This window comes from Pelodiscus sinensis, unplaced genomic scaffold (assembly GCF_049634645.1).
Source record: "Pelodiscus sinensis isolate JC-2024 unplaced genomic scaffold, ASM4963464v1 ctg144, whole genome shotgun sequence".
NCBI classification, from domain to species: domain Eukaryota; kingdom Metazoa; phylum Chordata; order Testudines; family Trionychidae; genus Pelodiscus; species Pelodiscus sinensis.
In genome coordinates, this window is record NW_027465974.1 from 28,662 (window position 1) to 41,174 (window position 12,513).

The 12,513-nt window shown below is 61.1% G+C and overlaps 1 protein-coding gene across 1 annotated transcript in view; it reads right to left on the reverse strand.

Moving 5' to 3' along the window:
* The window catches only part of SLC17A7 (solute carrier family 17 member 7), a 31,572-nt gene extending 23,085 nt beyond the window's left edge, over positions 1 to 8,487 (reverse strand). Inside the window, exon 1 of the mRNA XM_075917535.1 lies at positions 8,328 to 8,487. Coding sequence (XP_075773650.1) covers positions 8,328 to 8,389 — 62 coding nt within the window. The 5' untranslated portion in view covers positions 8,390 to 8,487. The remainder of the gene's footprint in view (positions 1 to 8,327) is intronic.
* Positions 8,488 to 12,513: the final 4,026 nt, after the last annotated feature.

Consider the following 12,513-nt stretch of genomic DNA (forward strand, 5'->3'; position numbering starts at 1 on the left):
GTGAGCCCGGTAGCAGAGCGGAGACGCCCCAGGCAAGAGCTACGAGGCGGGTGGAAGGTCTGCAGCGACAGAGATGCCATCGCTGCCCTTGGCAGGTGGTTTCAATGGTTCATTCCCATCCCTGGGAAAAAATGGGAATTTCTAGCCACTGGGTCGCGACAGACCCTCTCCTGCCGGTGCCTAAAAGGAGCCAACTTCGGCTTTGTGCCGAAGGGAGGGAGGACAGCCCGGGGTTTGCGAACGCAGCAGGAAGCAAAGCAGCGAGAACGAGCCCATTTAACGTAGGATCCCAGCGAACCGAACTGCAACCGGAATGAACCCACCCTCCTCAGTGAAAGAGACGCATCCGAAGTGGCCGGAGAACTGGGAGAAACGCAATTGAATCATTGTAACCGCTCCAAACCCAATGGCAGGAGAGCAAACGAACCGCAGAAGAGATTTAACCCTGGCTTATGAAACTACACCTGAAGTCAAAGGAAAAATGAACCCAAATTTCAAAATCCCAAGAGGTGAAAGGCAATCAAAGCCCACCCAACCGGAATTAAGCAACGGGGATCAGTCACGTTCAATTAGACAATCCCACTCCATCAACATAATATGACAACTGAAGGAAATTAAGTCATGATACCTCACGGAAATCGAATAATAAGTCGGCCATAATTCATTGAGATCCAAGGAAAAAATCAAGAAAATTGGAATGAATTAAAAAGAAATCCTTGAAGTTGTGAACAATGTAAGCTAAATACACAAATAAAATAACGCGACCTCTCTAAATGAAGTGCTGACCCCATCAAATAACCCGGATTCATTAATCCTACTTCTTCAGACGAAGAAAAGAATAAAGCTTGGGGAAGGGGGCTGGGAAAATTAAAGATGCGAAGCCAAATGCAACCTTACTCAAATAAAAACCACCCAGTGCTACAAAAACTAAAACCAGTGCAAATGCTCCAATCAGAGAAAATTCCATATAAACTGCCCCCCCCACACACACACCCCAAGCAGAAATCCTGGCTCCCAGCCCTCCCCTCTGCTCTAACCACTAGACCTCACTCCCTTCCCCCCAGGAGTCCTGGCTCTCCACCCACTCCAGGGACAATTTAAACCCCTTCCAGCCAAGGAAAGAATTCGACAGGATAGAATGAAAACGGAACCAAACTCAGGGCCAACTGGCTGCTCCGGGCTCTGAGCGGGTCCAGAGATTCCCAGAGCCGTTAGATTTAAACACAGGGCGTTGGAAGCGGAGGGGGGGGGGATGTCCATGAAGCCAAGTTTAGCGCCATGAATTATAGATGGAGGAGGCTGAAGCTACTGCGAGAAAAGGGCATGAATTATTCAGCGTGCTCTGGAAGGCCTGGTGGACAGGAATCCAGGCAGCTCCCTGCATTGCAAAAGTCCTTGGAGTGAGGGGAGAGGCCAAGGTTCCCAGCACTCCCTCTCTGGAGGGCCGAGGAGAGACCCTAAGGGCCCTGACTTCCGGCCCCCTCACTGGAGGAGGCAGCCCACACAGGCCGGAGGTTGTCCTCGAGGAAGGATTCACCACAACCCCCGTCCCCCCTGCCGGGGGCTCCCAGTCTGCTCCCAGGGTCAGGGTATTGGTGGGGTTCCCCCACGCCCTGGGGGATCATGGATTTCAGTTTTTCTCCCCGACCGGGAGGTCCACAAGAAGGAAGCCAAGAGTCTCACAAGATCCCAGGACTCGGGGTGCTGGGGATTTGCGGAGAAAAAGTGCCAGAACCCCTCCTGCAGCGCCTCTCACTGCATCTTTAGGTTCCTAAATCCCTTCGGAGGGTTGGGCCCAATTTTGCTGCAAGCCGCGATGATTAGGCACGCCCCTCCCCCCGCAGGGAGAGGCTGGGACGCACAGACGGACGCGCACGACTCACCCCCTCTAGCAGGGGGAGGCCGGGACACGGCGCACGCGGGGGAAGGGCGCGATCACCAACAGGAAGCAATTTCACGTCGGGAGCCGGGAGGGAGGATTAGCCCCGGACCAGCTGTCTCGTTGACAGCAGCCGGGAAAACAGCAAGCAGCCTTCCGACTCTGGGCTGCCCTCCCCTGACCCTCAAAGGTGTCAGCGCCTGGCAAACCAGCCAGCGCCTTGTCCTACAATCCCTGCGCATGGAGGGCAGGAAACAATAGGCAGGCAGGCTGGATAGATAGAGGGGCTGGGTGGAGACAGATCGATAGACAGACGAGCTGGGTGGAGAAAGAGAGGGGGGGTGGGAATAGATAGATAGATAGATAGATAGATAGATAGATAGATAGATAGATAGATAGATAGATAGATAGATAGGGTGGGCGGGGATAGATAGATAGATAGATAGATAGATAGATAGATAGATAGATAGATAGATAGATAGATAGATAGATAGATAGATAGAGGGGGTAGTGAGGATAGATCGCTAGAGAGACAGACAGAGGGGTGGGTGGGGATAGGCAGATGGATAAAGAGGATGGGTGGGGGATGGATGGATAGAAGAGGTGGGTGGGGATAGATCGATAGACACACAGATCGAGGGGGTGGGTGGGATAGATAAGCTGGGGGAGCTGCCACCACCCACCTTTCCCAAGTCTTTTGCCCCCCCCACCCCAATTCCATCACTGCACACGCGCCCGCCCCTGAGAGATGTCGTTACCCGGGCCCCTGGCTGCACTGTACCGAGCCAGCCCCTCTCGAGCCAGCCCCTTTGGAGGTGGCCGGGGGTGCGGCAGGGTGCTGGAGAAAGGGCAAGGAGCAGCCTGGCGGTCCGGCTCCTCTTCCCGTCCCTGCCCCACAGTTCCGGGTGAGGCCAGGCAGGACCCCCGGAGCCAGATTCTCCAGGTGGCTGCCTTGCTGTCCCCGTTGGCGTGAGCAGGGGAGAAATGCAGTGTGCTCTGCCGGCACAGCACGCTGCGGAGTGGGCCCATGCCACATTGCGGCTCCTGCCCGGGGTCTCCACGCCCCGGCTGGCCTGTGGGGCAGCCGCCCGGCAGAGAAACAAGCACAGGGGACAGCAGGAAGCCTGAAGGGGCCTGAATTAGTCGCACAAGTAGTTAAATGGGGCATTTCCTGAACGCCTGTCACCCTCAGGCACAGTCCTGGCATGTGGTTTTCATCCATCCACAGCCAGCGATTCTGACGATACAATAGAGCCACAGGCAGGCAGATGAGCATGGCACGGACTAGCTAGGCAGAAATTTGGCTTATTACAGCGCACCTGGAGTGTAGAGTGAGTGAGTGAGTGAGTGAGTGAGTGTGTGTGTGTGTGTGTGTGTGTGTTCTATATCAGTGTTTCTCAACCGGTGGTAGGCGCACCCTTGGGGTACTCGAGAGAAGTCTGGGGGGGGTACATCGACAACTGAAATTTGGAGAAAATTGAATTTTTAAGTTTTACAGTGCTTTATTATTTTTGTTCTTTTTACACCCAAATATTTCATCCCCCGCCCGGCTATGATTAAGTTGTGTAAACAAATGTGTTGCAATGGTAGAAAAAAATTGTGTGTCCCCGAAAACTGTAGGTACTGGGGGTACTTATAATTTTTTTTAAAGAGGTACTTTATTAAAAAAATGGTTGAGAAACACTGTTCTATATTTCCACTACATGCATCAGACAAAGTGGGTCTTTGCTCATGAAAGCTTGTGCTCCAACACTTCGGTTAGTCTATAAGGTGCCACAGGACTCCTCGCCGCTTTTGCAGGTTCAGACTAACACGGCAACCCCTCTGATACTGTTCTATATGACAAGGGGTGTGTGTGTGTGTGTGTGTGTGTGTGTGTGTGTGTGTGTGTGTGTGTGTGTGTGTGTGTGTGTGTGTGTGTGTGTGTGTGTGTGTGTGTGTGTGTGTTGCAGGTTCAGACTAACACGGCAACCCCTCTGATACTGTTCTATATGACAAGGGGTGTGTGTGTGTGTGTGTGTGTGTGTGTGTGTGTGTGTGTGTGTACCCACACGGATCTGTGAATACGTCCACGTACCAACCCGTGTGCACTAGATCTATCAAAAACTACACAAAGGCTACGGCTACCCTACAGAGGTTTCTTTTGAAAAATGGCCGTTTTTCAGAAAAAACTTCAATTACGTCCACACTGTAATCATGTTCTTTTGGAAAAAATCTAAAGAACAGAGGGTTTTTTTCCGACATTGGTAAACCTCTTTCTACGAGGAAGAAGCCTTTTTCCAAAACAGCTTTTTCAGTAAAAGATGTGTGTGGACGGGGAAGAGGAAACACAGGTGCCCTGGTGGCCACTCCATCCGTAGGAATCACAGCTGAAATGCGAGATCGTGTCCATTCAGTGTGGATGCTCTTTCGAAAAAGCAGATCGCTTTTTGGATGCACTTTGGCAGTGTGGACGCGCTCTTTAGTTGGGGTTGGTCCTGCCTTGGACAGGGGGCTGGACTTGATGACCTCCTGAGATCTCGTCCAGCTCTGGGATTCTTTCGGAAGAAGTTTTTTCAGAAGATCTCTTCTGGAAAAGCTTCTCCTAACAGAAGCCTGCAGGCTAGACATAGCCAAAGAGATGTTACGTTCTACATTAAGGGTCTAGCAAACACGGCCTGCGAGAAGAAAAAGGAACCATTTGGGTTTGTTGAGGCTGGAGAAGAGAAGACCGAGAGAGGACGTGACTAGGGATATAATAGTGTAGTTGATTAACCAATTAACCAAGAAGCAAAAGCTTATAGGTGAATGCTGTAGACTACACACATTCCCTCACCCCACTTGCCAGTACATCTTTTAGCAGGCTGGCCAGCAGCCCAGCCCAGCCCTGGCTCCCGCCGGGTGTGGGACCTACCCCCGCTGCGGCTCTGCATTTAAAGCGTATTAGGAGTCGGGTGGGCAGCCCGGTTCAGTTCTGGCTCATGCCGGGTCAGGAGCTCATCCCCAGCTGGTGCACAAGGGGAGTTGGTTTATAAACCGGCTCCCCTTGCGGACCAGCTCCCATCTGGCTCCCCGTGCTGCTGCCTCTGATACAGCAGCTGCTGGCCCTACCCCCGGGGACTATATATAGTCGGCTAACCGATAAGAATTCATGAGGTTAATCAACTATTCAGCTACCTGATATTTAACAGCCCTAGATGTGAGAGCAGCGTTCAAGTACCTAAAAGGGTGTTACAAGGAGAGAGAAAAATAGATTCTCTTTAACCTCTAGTCTGAGGACAGGACAAGAAGCAAGGGGCTTAAACTGCATCAAGGGAGGTTGAGGCTGGACATTAAGAAAAACTTCCTACCTGTCCAGATGGTTAAACACTGGAATAAATTGCCCAGGGAGGTTGTGGAATCTCCGTCCCTGGAGATATTGAAGAGCAGGTTAGACTGACACTTGTCAGGGATTGTCTAGACGGTTCTTGGTCCTGCCATGAGGGCAAGGGACTGGACTTGACGACCTGCCTTCCAGTCAAAGACACCCCCTTGAACGGGTTCATATATAAATGGGTGTGCATCTACTGAAGCGTGTTTCCTGTATCGACCATCCACGCAAGGGGGTGCACGTACACGTCATACGCTTTGGGGGTGAGCACCCGTTTGGGCGCCCGCTGCTGTGTTCTTGTGCGGAACGATGCGTGTGCGGAGACATCACAAAATCTGGGTGCGTGTTCTACTGCACGCTAGTCGGCAGAGAAGAGTGCACAGATTTTGTGATGTAATCCGCACACATTTTATTCTACAGACCGTGTGCACGTACAGCTCAGAGACACAGATTTTTAGAGACACCCCTGGAGTGTATGTACACACACACACACACACACACACACACACACCCCTTTGATCTAGCCACAGAACAGCTTTGCACAGACGTGCCAGCGCGCGTGTTCGGGGCCTCTCATGAAGGGCTTCTCGCTCGCTGTATAAATACATCGCGCAGGATCCATTTATAAACCTGGTGCATATTTCATGAGGTCTGGCTCTGACGGGACCCACTCTGCGCTGGAATCCGGGCCAGTTACGTAAGGGCACCGGGTTCTCCACGCCAGGGCTGGGGTTTGCTGTTCTGCTCGCTCTGCGATTTTAGAACAACACGATGTCCTGGCTCCGCATCGATCGCCTCCACCCCACCTCTCCGGGTGCGGCAGCGTCGGCCGGCCACGGACCACACGCAAGGGCTGGGTCCTGAGGTGGGGGCATTCAAGGGCAGATCCAGGATCAGCACAGTTCAGAAGTCAAGGCTGTTTGACACCAGTTGGGGGGCTGGCCCCATGGATGCCAATGGGCAACACCAGCTGGAGTTGGGCCCAAAGCTATTTTCCAAGATACCTACACCAACCTTGTTTGCCCAGCCGCCGGCGCCCCTCTGCACCCTCATGCAGCCCAGCAACCCCCACATGCCCTCCCCACAAGAGACACCCACACGCACAATGATCACACAGGTGCCCGCTTGATGGGCAGGGCCCAGCCCTACCAGCAGGGGGCGCCAGGAACATGCAGGGTGCAGGGCACGGGCCTGCCAGCAGGGGGCGCCAGGAACACGCAGGGTGCAGGGCATGGGCCTGCCAGCAGGGGGCGCCAGGACCATGCAGGGCACAGGGCCCAGCCTCGCCAGCAGGGGGTGCCAGGGCCATGCAGGGCACAGGGCCCAGCCTCGCCAGCAGGGGGTGCCAGGACCATGCAGGGCACAGGGCCCAGCCCCGCCAGCAGGGGGTGCCAGGACCATGCAGGGCACAGGGCCCAGCCTCGCCAGCAGGGAGCGCCAGGAACATGCAGGGCACAGGGCCCAGCCTCGCCAGCAGGGGGCGCCAGGACCATGCAGGGCACAGGGCCCAGCCTCGCCAGCAGGGGGCGCCAGGACCATGCAGGGCACAGGGCCCAGCCCCGCCAGCAGGGGGCGCCAGGACCATACAGGGCACAGGGCCCAGCCTCGCCAGCAGGGGGCGCCAGGACCATGCAGGGCACAGGGCCCAGCCCCGCCAGCAGGGGGTGCCAGGACCATGCAGGGCACAGGGCCCAGCCCCGCCAGCAGGGGGTGCCAGGACCATGCAGGGCACAGGGCCCAGCCCCGCCAGCAGGGGGCGCCAGGACCATGCAGGGCACAGGGCCCAGCCTCGCCAGCAGGGGGCGGCAGGACAAACGCCAGGTCCAACCCAGGCCTCCTCTTGGCGATTCCATGGCCTCCGCTATTATTCTTAGTGATCCCCCCGTGCTCTTCACAGACTGCCCCTCAGGCTCCTAGCTGCTGGGCCCTTTTACCTCCATCTGCCCCCTGGCAGCCCCGGCAGGGATGAAACGTCTGTGGGGGTGGGGCGGGATTGCACCGAGCTGCAGAAACCTGGATCCCAGGCTGTGTGTAAACGCTGGGGGGGGGGGGGGGGATTAGAGAGGGCTGGGGGGGGCCGGGGGATGAGTGGATCAAGGCTATAAATAGAAGGCAGATATCTCACCATCAAAAGGCTGATGGGGGGAAAGATGTTTTCCAAGGCAGCTCCGGGACACCCAATTCCCAGCCAGCACCTCACCAAAAAAGCCCGGGGGGGGAGGGGGAGCTCGCATCTGGCCCTGGGCATCACATGGGGTAGGTGCAAAGGGGGGTAAGGGAGAGAGCAAGTGTTGTGGGAGTCGGACAGTCCCAAGTGCGGATCAGGGAGGGGCAGGGGGCCAGGGTAAATCTGGGGGTAGGAGGCAGAGGGTAAATCTGTGGATGAATCAGAGGTACAGGGTAAATCCGGGGGCCAGAGGGCCAGGCTAAATCCGGGGGCCAGAGGGCCGGGGTAAATCCGGGGGCCAGAGGGCCGGGGTAAATCCGGGGGCCAGAGGGCCGGGGTAAATCCGGGGGCCAGAGGGCCGGGGTAAATCCGGGGGCCAGAGGGCCGGGGTAAATCCAGGGGGCAGAGGGCCGGGGTAAATCCGGGGGCCAGAGGGCCGGGGTAAATCCGGGGGCCAGAGGGCCGGGGTAAATCCGGGGGCCAGAGGGCCGGGGTAAATCCGGGGGCCAGAGGGCCGGGGTAAATCCGGGGGCCAGAGGGCCAGGCTAAATCCGGGGGCCAGAGGGCCAGGGTAAATCCGGGGGCCAGAGGGCCAGGGTAAATCCGGGGGCCAGAGGGCCGGGGTAAATCCGGGGGCCAGAGGGCCGGGGTAAATCCAGGGGGCAGAGGGCCGGGGTAAATCCGGGGGCCAGAGGGCCGGGGTAAATCCGGGGGCCAGAGGGCCGGGGTAAATCCGGGGGCCAGAGGGCCGGGGTAAATCCGGGGGCACGGGGCAGGACGGACGGAGAAAGTCTGCGGATGAATCGGAGGGATGGGGCTCATGACCCAGCTGGGCCAGTGTGCAGGGAGGCAGAAAGACGCCACCTGCTGCCCCCAGCCCCCCTGCCCCCCCTTATGGCGCGACAGGGACCCTCCCGTCCTAGCCCCCCTACCTGTGCAGCTGGCCCAGGGTTTTCCCAGCCAACTTCTGGAACTCCTCCTTGTGGAACTGCATGGCGCCGAGCGGGACCCCCCCGGGCCGGGTCACAGCACCATGCCCCGGCCCACGGCTCAGGGGGTGGGGGGGCAGGCAGGGGCCGTCTGTCCGTCCGTCTCCGTCCCCGCTGCTCTGCCACCGTCCGTCGCTCTTTCCTTCTCTCTTTGCCTCCTTCCTCCCCTCTCTCCCTCGCTGCCTCCTGCGCCCGCGACAGCCGCCCAGCTGGGAGCGGCTGCCCAGGACGGATCCGTCCCAGCCCCAGCTGCTCCCCCCCCACGCGGAGCCGCCCGCGTCACTCGCTGCTGCTCTCAATCCAGGCGATCCTGCGTGGGACGCCGCCGCGCCCCCCCCCCAGCCCCGACGCCACGGGGAGGGGCCGGGGAAGGAGCAGCACCAGGGACAGCTCCCAGGCTGAGCAGTGTAGAGGAATGGATGGGGGGGGGGGGGGTTTGAAAGCCAGGACTCCTGGGCTCCTTCCCTGACACCGCATCTCTGCAGCCCATCCCCTTTCCATAGCCAGGCAGAGAACCGAGGAGTCCGGGCTCGCAACCCCCCTGCTCTAACCACTAGCCCCCACTCCCCTCCCAGAGCCAAGGAGAACCCAGGAGTCCAGGCTCGCAACCCCCCTGCTCTAACCACTAGCCCCCACTCCCCTCCCAGAGCCAAGGAGAACCCAGGAGTCCGGGCTCTCAACCCCCCTGCTCTAACCACTAGCCCCCCCTCCGCTCCCAGAGCCAAGGAGAACCCAGGAGTCCGGGCTCTCAACCCCCCTGCTCTAACCACTAGCCCCCCCTCCCCTCCCAGAGCCAAGGAGAACCCAGGAGTCCGGGCTCGCAACCCCCCTGCTCTAACCACTAGCCCCCCCTCCCCTCCCAGAGCCAAGGAGAACCCAGGAGTCCAGGCTCTCAACCCCCCCCTGCTCTAACCACTAGCCCCCCCTCCCCTCCCAGAGCCAAGGAGAACCCAGGAGTCCGGGCTCTCAACCCCCCCCTGCTCTAACCACTAGCCCCCCCTCCCCTCCCAGAGCCAAGGAGAACCCAGGAGTCCAGGCTCTCAACCCTCCTGCTCTAACCACTAGCCCCACTCCCCTCCCAGAGCCAAGGAGAACCCAGGAGTCCGGGCTCTCAACCCCCCTGCTCTAACCACTAGCCCCCCCTCCCCTCCCAGAGCCAAGGAGAACCCAGGAGTCCGGGCTCTCAACCCCCCTGCTCTAACCACTAGCCCCCCCCCCCTCCCAGAGCCAAGGAGAACCCAGGAGTCCGGGCTCTCAACCCCCCTGCTCTAACCACTAGCCCCCCCTCCCCTCCCAGAGCCAAGGAGAACCCAGGAGTCCGGGCTCACAACCCCCCTGCTCTAACCACTAGCCCCCCCTCCCCTCCCAGAGCCAAGGAGAACCCAGGAGTCCGGGCTCTCAACCCCCCTGCTCTAACCACTAGCCCCCCCTCCCCTCCCAGAGCCAAGGAGAACCCAGGAATCCAGGCTCACAACCCCCCTGCTCTAACCACTAGCCCCCCCTCCCCTCCCAGAGCCAAGGAGAACCCAGGCGTCCTGGCTTCTGCCACCCCCACTATAACCACTGGACTCCACTCCCCTCCCAAAGCCGGGGAGAGAACCCAGAAGTCTGGGCTCCCAGCCCCCCATGCTCTGGCCACTAGTCCCCACTCCCCTCCCAGAGCCAAGGAGAGAATTCAGGAGTCCAGGCTAGCAGCTTCTCCCCACTCTAACCACTGGACCCCACTTCCCTCTCAAGGCAGATTCTGGCCAGCTCTGAGCTCGCCCTCCCTTGGGCCCGGAGCTGCCAGCTGCCAAGAGCCCCAGCCGGCCGGGAGGCAGATGGAGGTGTGTGGGGTGGGGGGGTGCCCCAGTGGAAGACAGATGGTGTGAGCTATGCAGTGCACAGCCCCCTCCTGGCAGGTGAGGGGGGAGCGCCAGCAGTGCTGAGCAAGGCTGTTGCCCCCCACACCAGCTCCCCCCCCAGCCCCGAGCCAGGGAGAGACCCCTGGAGTCCTGGGACTCCCAGCCCCCCACCTCCCACCCCACCAGTGAGAATTACATCCCAGGAGCCATGGAAAATTCCCAGCGCCAGACTGGATGGGTGGGTGAGATAATGAGATGCAAATATATGCACAGAGGAGGGAGTGGGGCAGGGCCTGGGGGCATAGGATAGGAAGGGGTCTGGGGCTGGTTGTGGGGGGAGGAACCAGGGAGCCTGGGGGGGCAATGGACACAGACGCCCCAGAGCAGGGCAGTCAGGCCTCAACCGGGCTCAGGGGGCGGCTGGTGGGGTCCCCCGAAGGGGAAGGGCCCCATTCCCTACCCCCCGAGCCAGCGAGGCCCTGCCCTGGGGCCGGGTGGGAGCCGGCGCCCCCCGAGGGGAAATTCCCCTGCCCCCGAGCTAGTCCCTGTCAGTGCCGGCTGGAGGGGAAGGGCCCATGGGGGGCGGCAGAGCCGGCTCCGGGGCGGGGCGGCTGGCGGCAGATGGCTGGAGGGCGGTGGAGGGGGCTGCTGTGAAGGGAACAGGCTGTACAGGGGAAGGAGCCAGAAGGGAAGGAAGGGGGAGCGGGGGGGGGGGGCTGGACAGGGACAGAAACCAACAGACAAGCACAATGCGCCCCCTGCTGGGCGAGGCCGGGCACTACCCCCGGCTGGAATCTCTGCCCCCAGCGCCCCCTGCTGGGCGAGGCCGGGCACTACCCCCGGCTGGAATCTCTGCCCCCAGCGCCCCCTGCTGGGCGAGGCCGGGCACTACCCCCGGCTGGAATCCCTGCCCCCTGCTGGGCGAGGCCGGGCACTACCCCCAGCTGGGATCCCTGCCCCCAGCGCCCCCTGCTGGGCAAGGCCGGGCACTACCCCCGGCTGGGATCCCTGCTCCCAGCGCTCCCTGCTGGGCAAGGCTGGGCACTACCCCCGGCTGGAATCTCTGCCCCCAGCGCCCCCTGCTGGGCGAGGCCAGGCACTACCCCCGGCTGGAATCTCTGCCCCCAGCGCCCCCTGCTGGGCAAGGCTGGGCACTACCCCCGGCTGGGATCCCTGCCCCCAGCGCCCCCTGCTGGGCAAGGCTGGGCACTACCCCCAGCTGGGATCCCTGCCCCCAGCGCCCCCTGCTGGGCAAGGCTGGGCACTACCCCCGGCTGGGATCCCTGCCCCCTGTTGGGCGAGGCCAGGCACTACCCCCGGCTGGGATCCCTGCCCCCTGTTGGGCGAGGCCAGGCACTACCCCCGGCTGGGATCCCTGCCCCCTGTTGGGCAAGGCCGGGCACTACCCCCGGCTGGGATCCCTGCCCCCTGTTGGGCGAGGCCGGGCACTACCCCCGGCTGGGATCCCTGCCCCCTGTTGGGCGAGGCCGGGCACTACCCCCAGCTGGGATCCCTGCCCCCCAGCACCCCCTGTTGGGTGAGGCCAGGCACTACCCCCAGCTGGGATCCCTGCCCCCCAGCACCCCCTGTTGGGTGAGGCCAGGCACTACCCCCAGCTGGGATCCCTGCCCCCCAGCACCCCCTGTTGGGTGAGGCCAGGCACTATCCCCGGCTGGGATCCCTGCCCCCTGTTGGGCGAGGCCAGGCACTACCCCCGGCTGGGATCCCTGCCCCCTGTTGGGCGAGGCCAGGCACTACCCCCGGCTGGGATCCCTGCCCCCTGTTGGGCAAGGCCAGGCACTACCCCCGGCTGGGATCCCTGCCCCCTGTTGGGCGAGGCCGGGCACTACCCCCGGCTGGGATCCCTGCCCCCTGTTGGGCGAGGCCAGGCACTACCCCCGGCTGGGATCCCTGCCCCCTGTTGGGCGAGGCCAGGCACTACCCCCGGCTGGGATCTCTGCCCCACAGCGCCCCCTGCTGGGCAAGGCTGGGCACTACCCCCATCTGGGATCCCTGCCCCCAGCGCCCCCTGCTGAGCAAGGCCGGGCACTACCCCTGGCTGGGACCCCTGCCCCCCAGCACCTCCTGTTGGGTGAGGCCAGGCACTAACCCCGGCTGGGATCCCTGCTCTCCAGCGCCCCCTGCTGGGTGAGACCAGGCACTACCCCCAGCTGGCAGCACCCCTCCCCCCAGTGCCCCCTGCTGGGCGAGGCTGGGCACTCCTCCCCCCAGCGGCCCCTGGCGGGCAAGGCCGGAGCAGCCGCACACAGACGAGTGACACCACG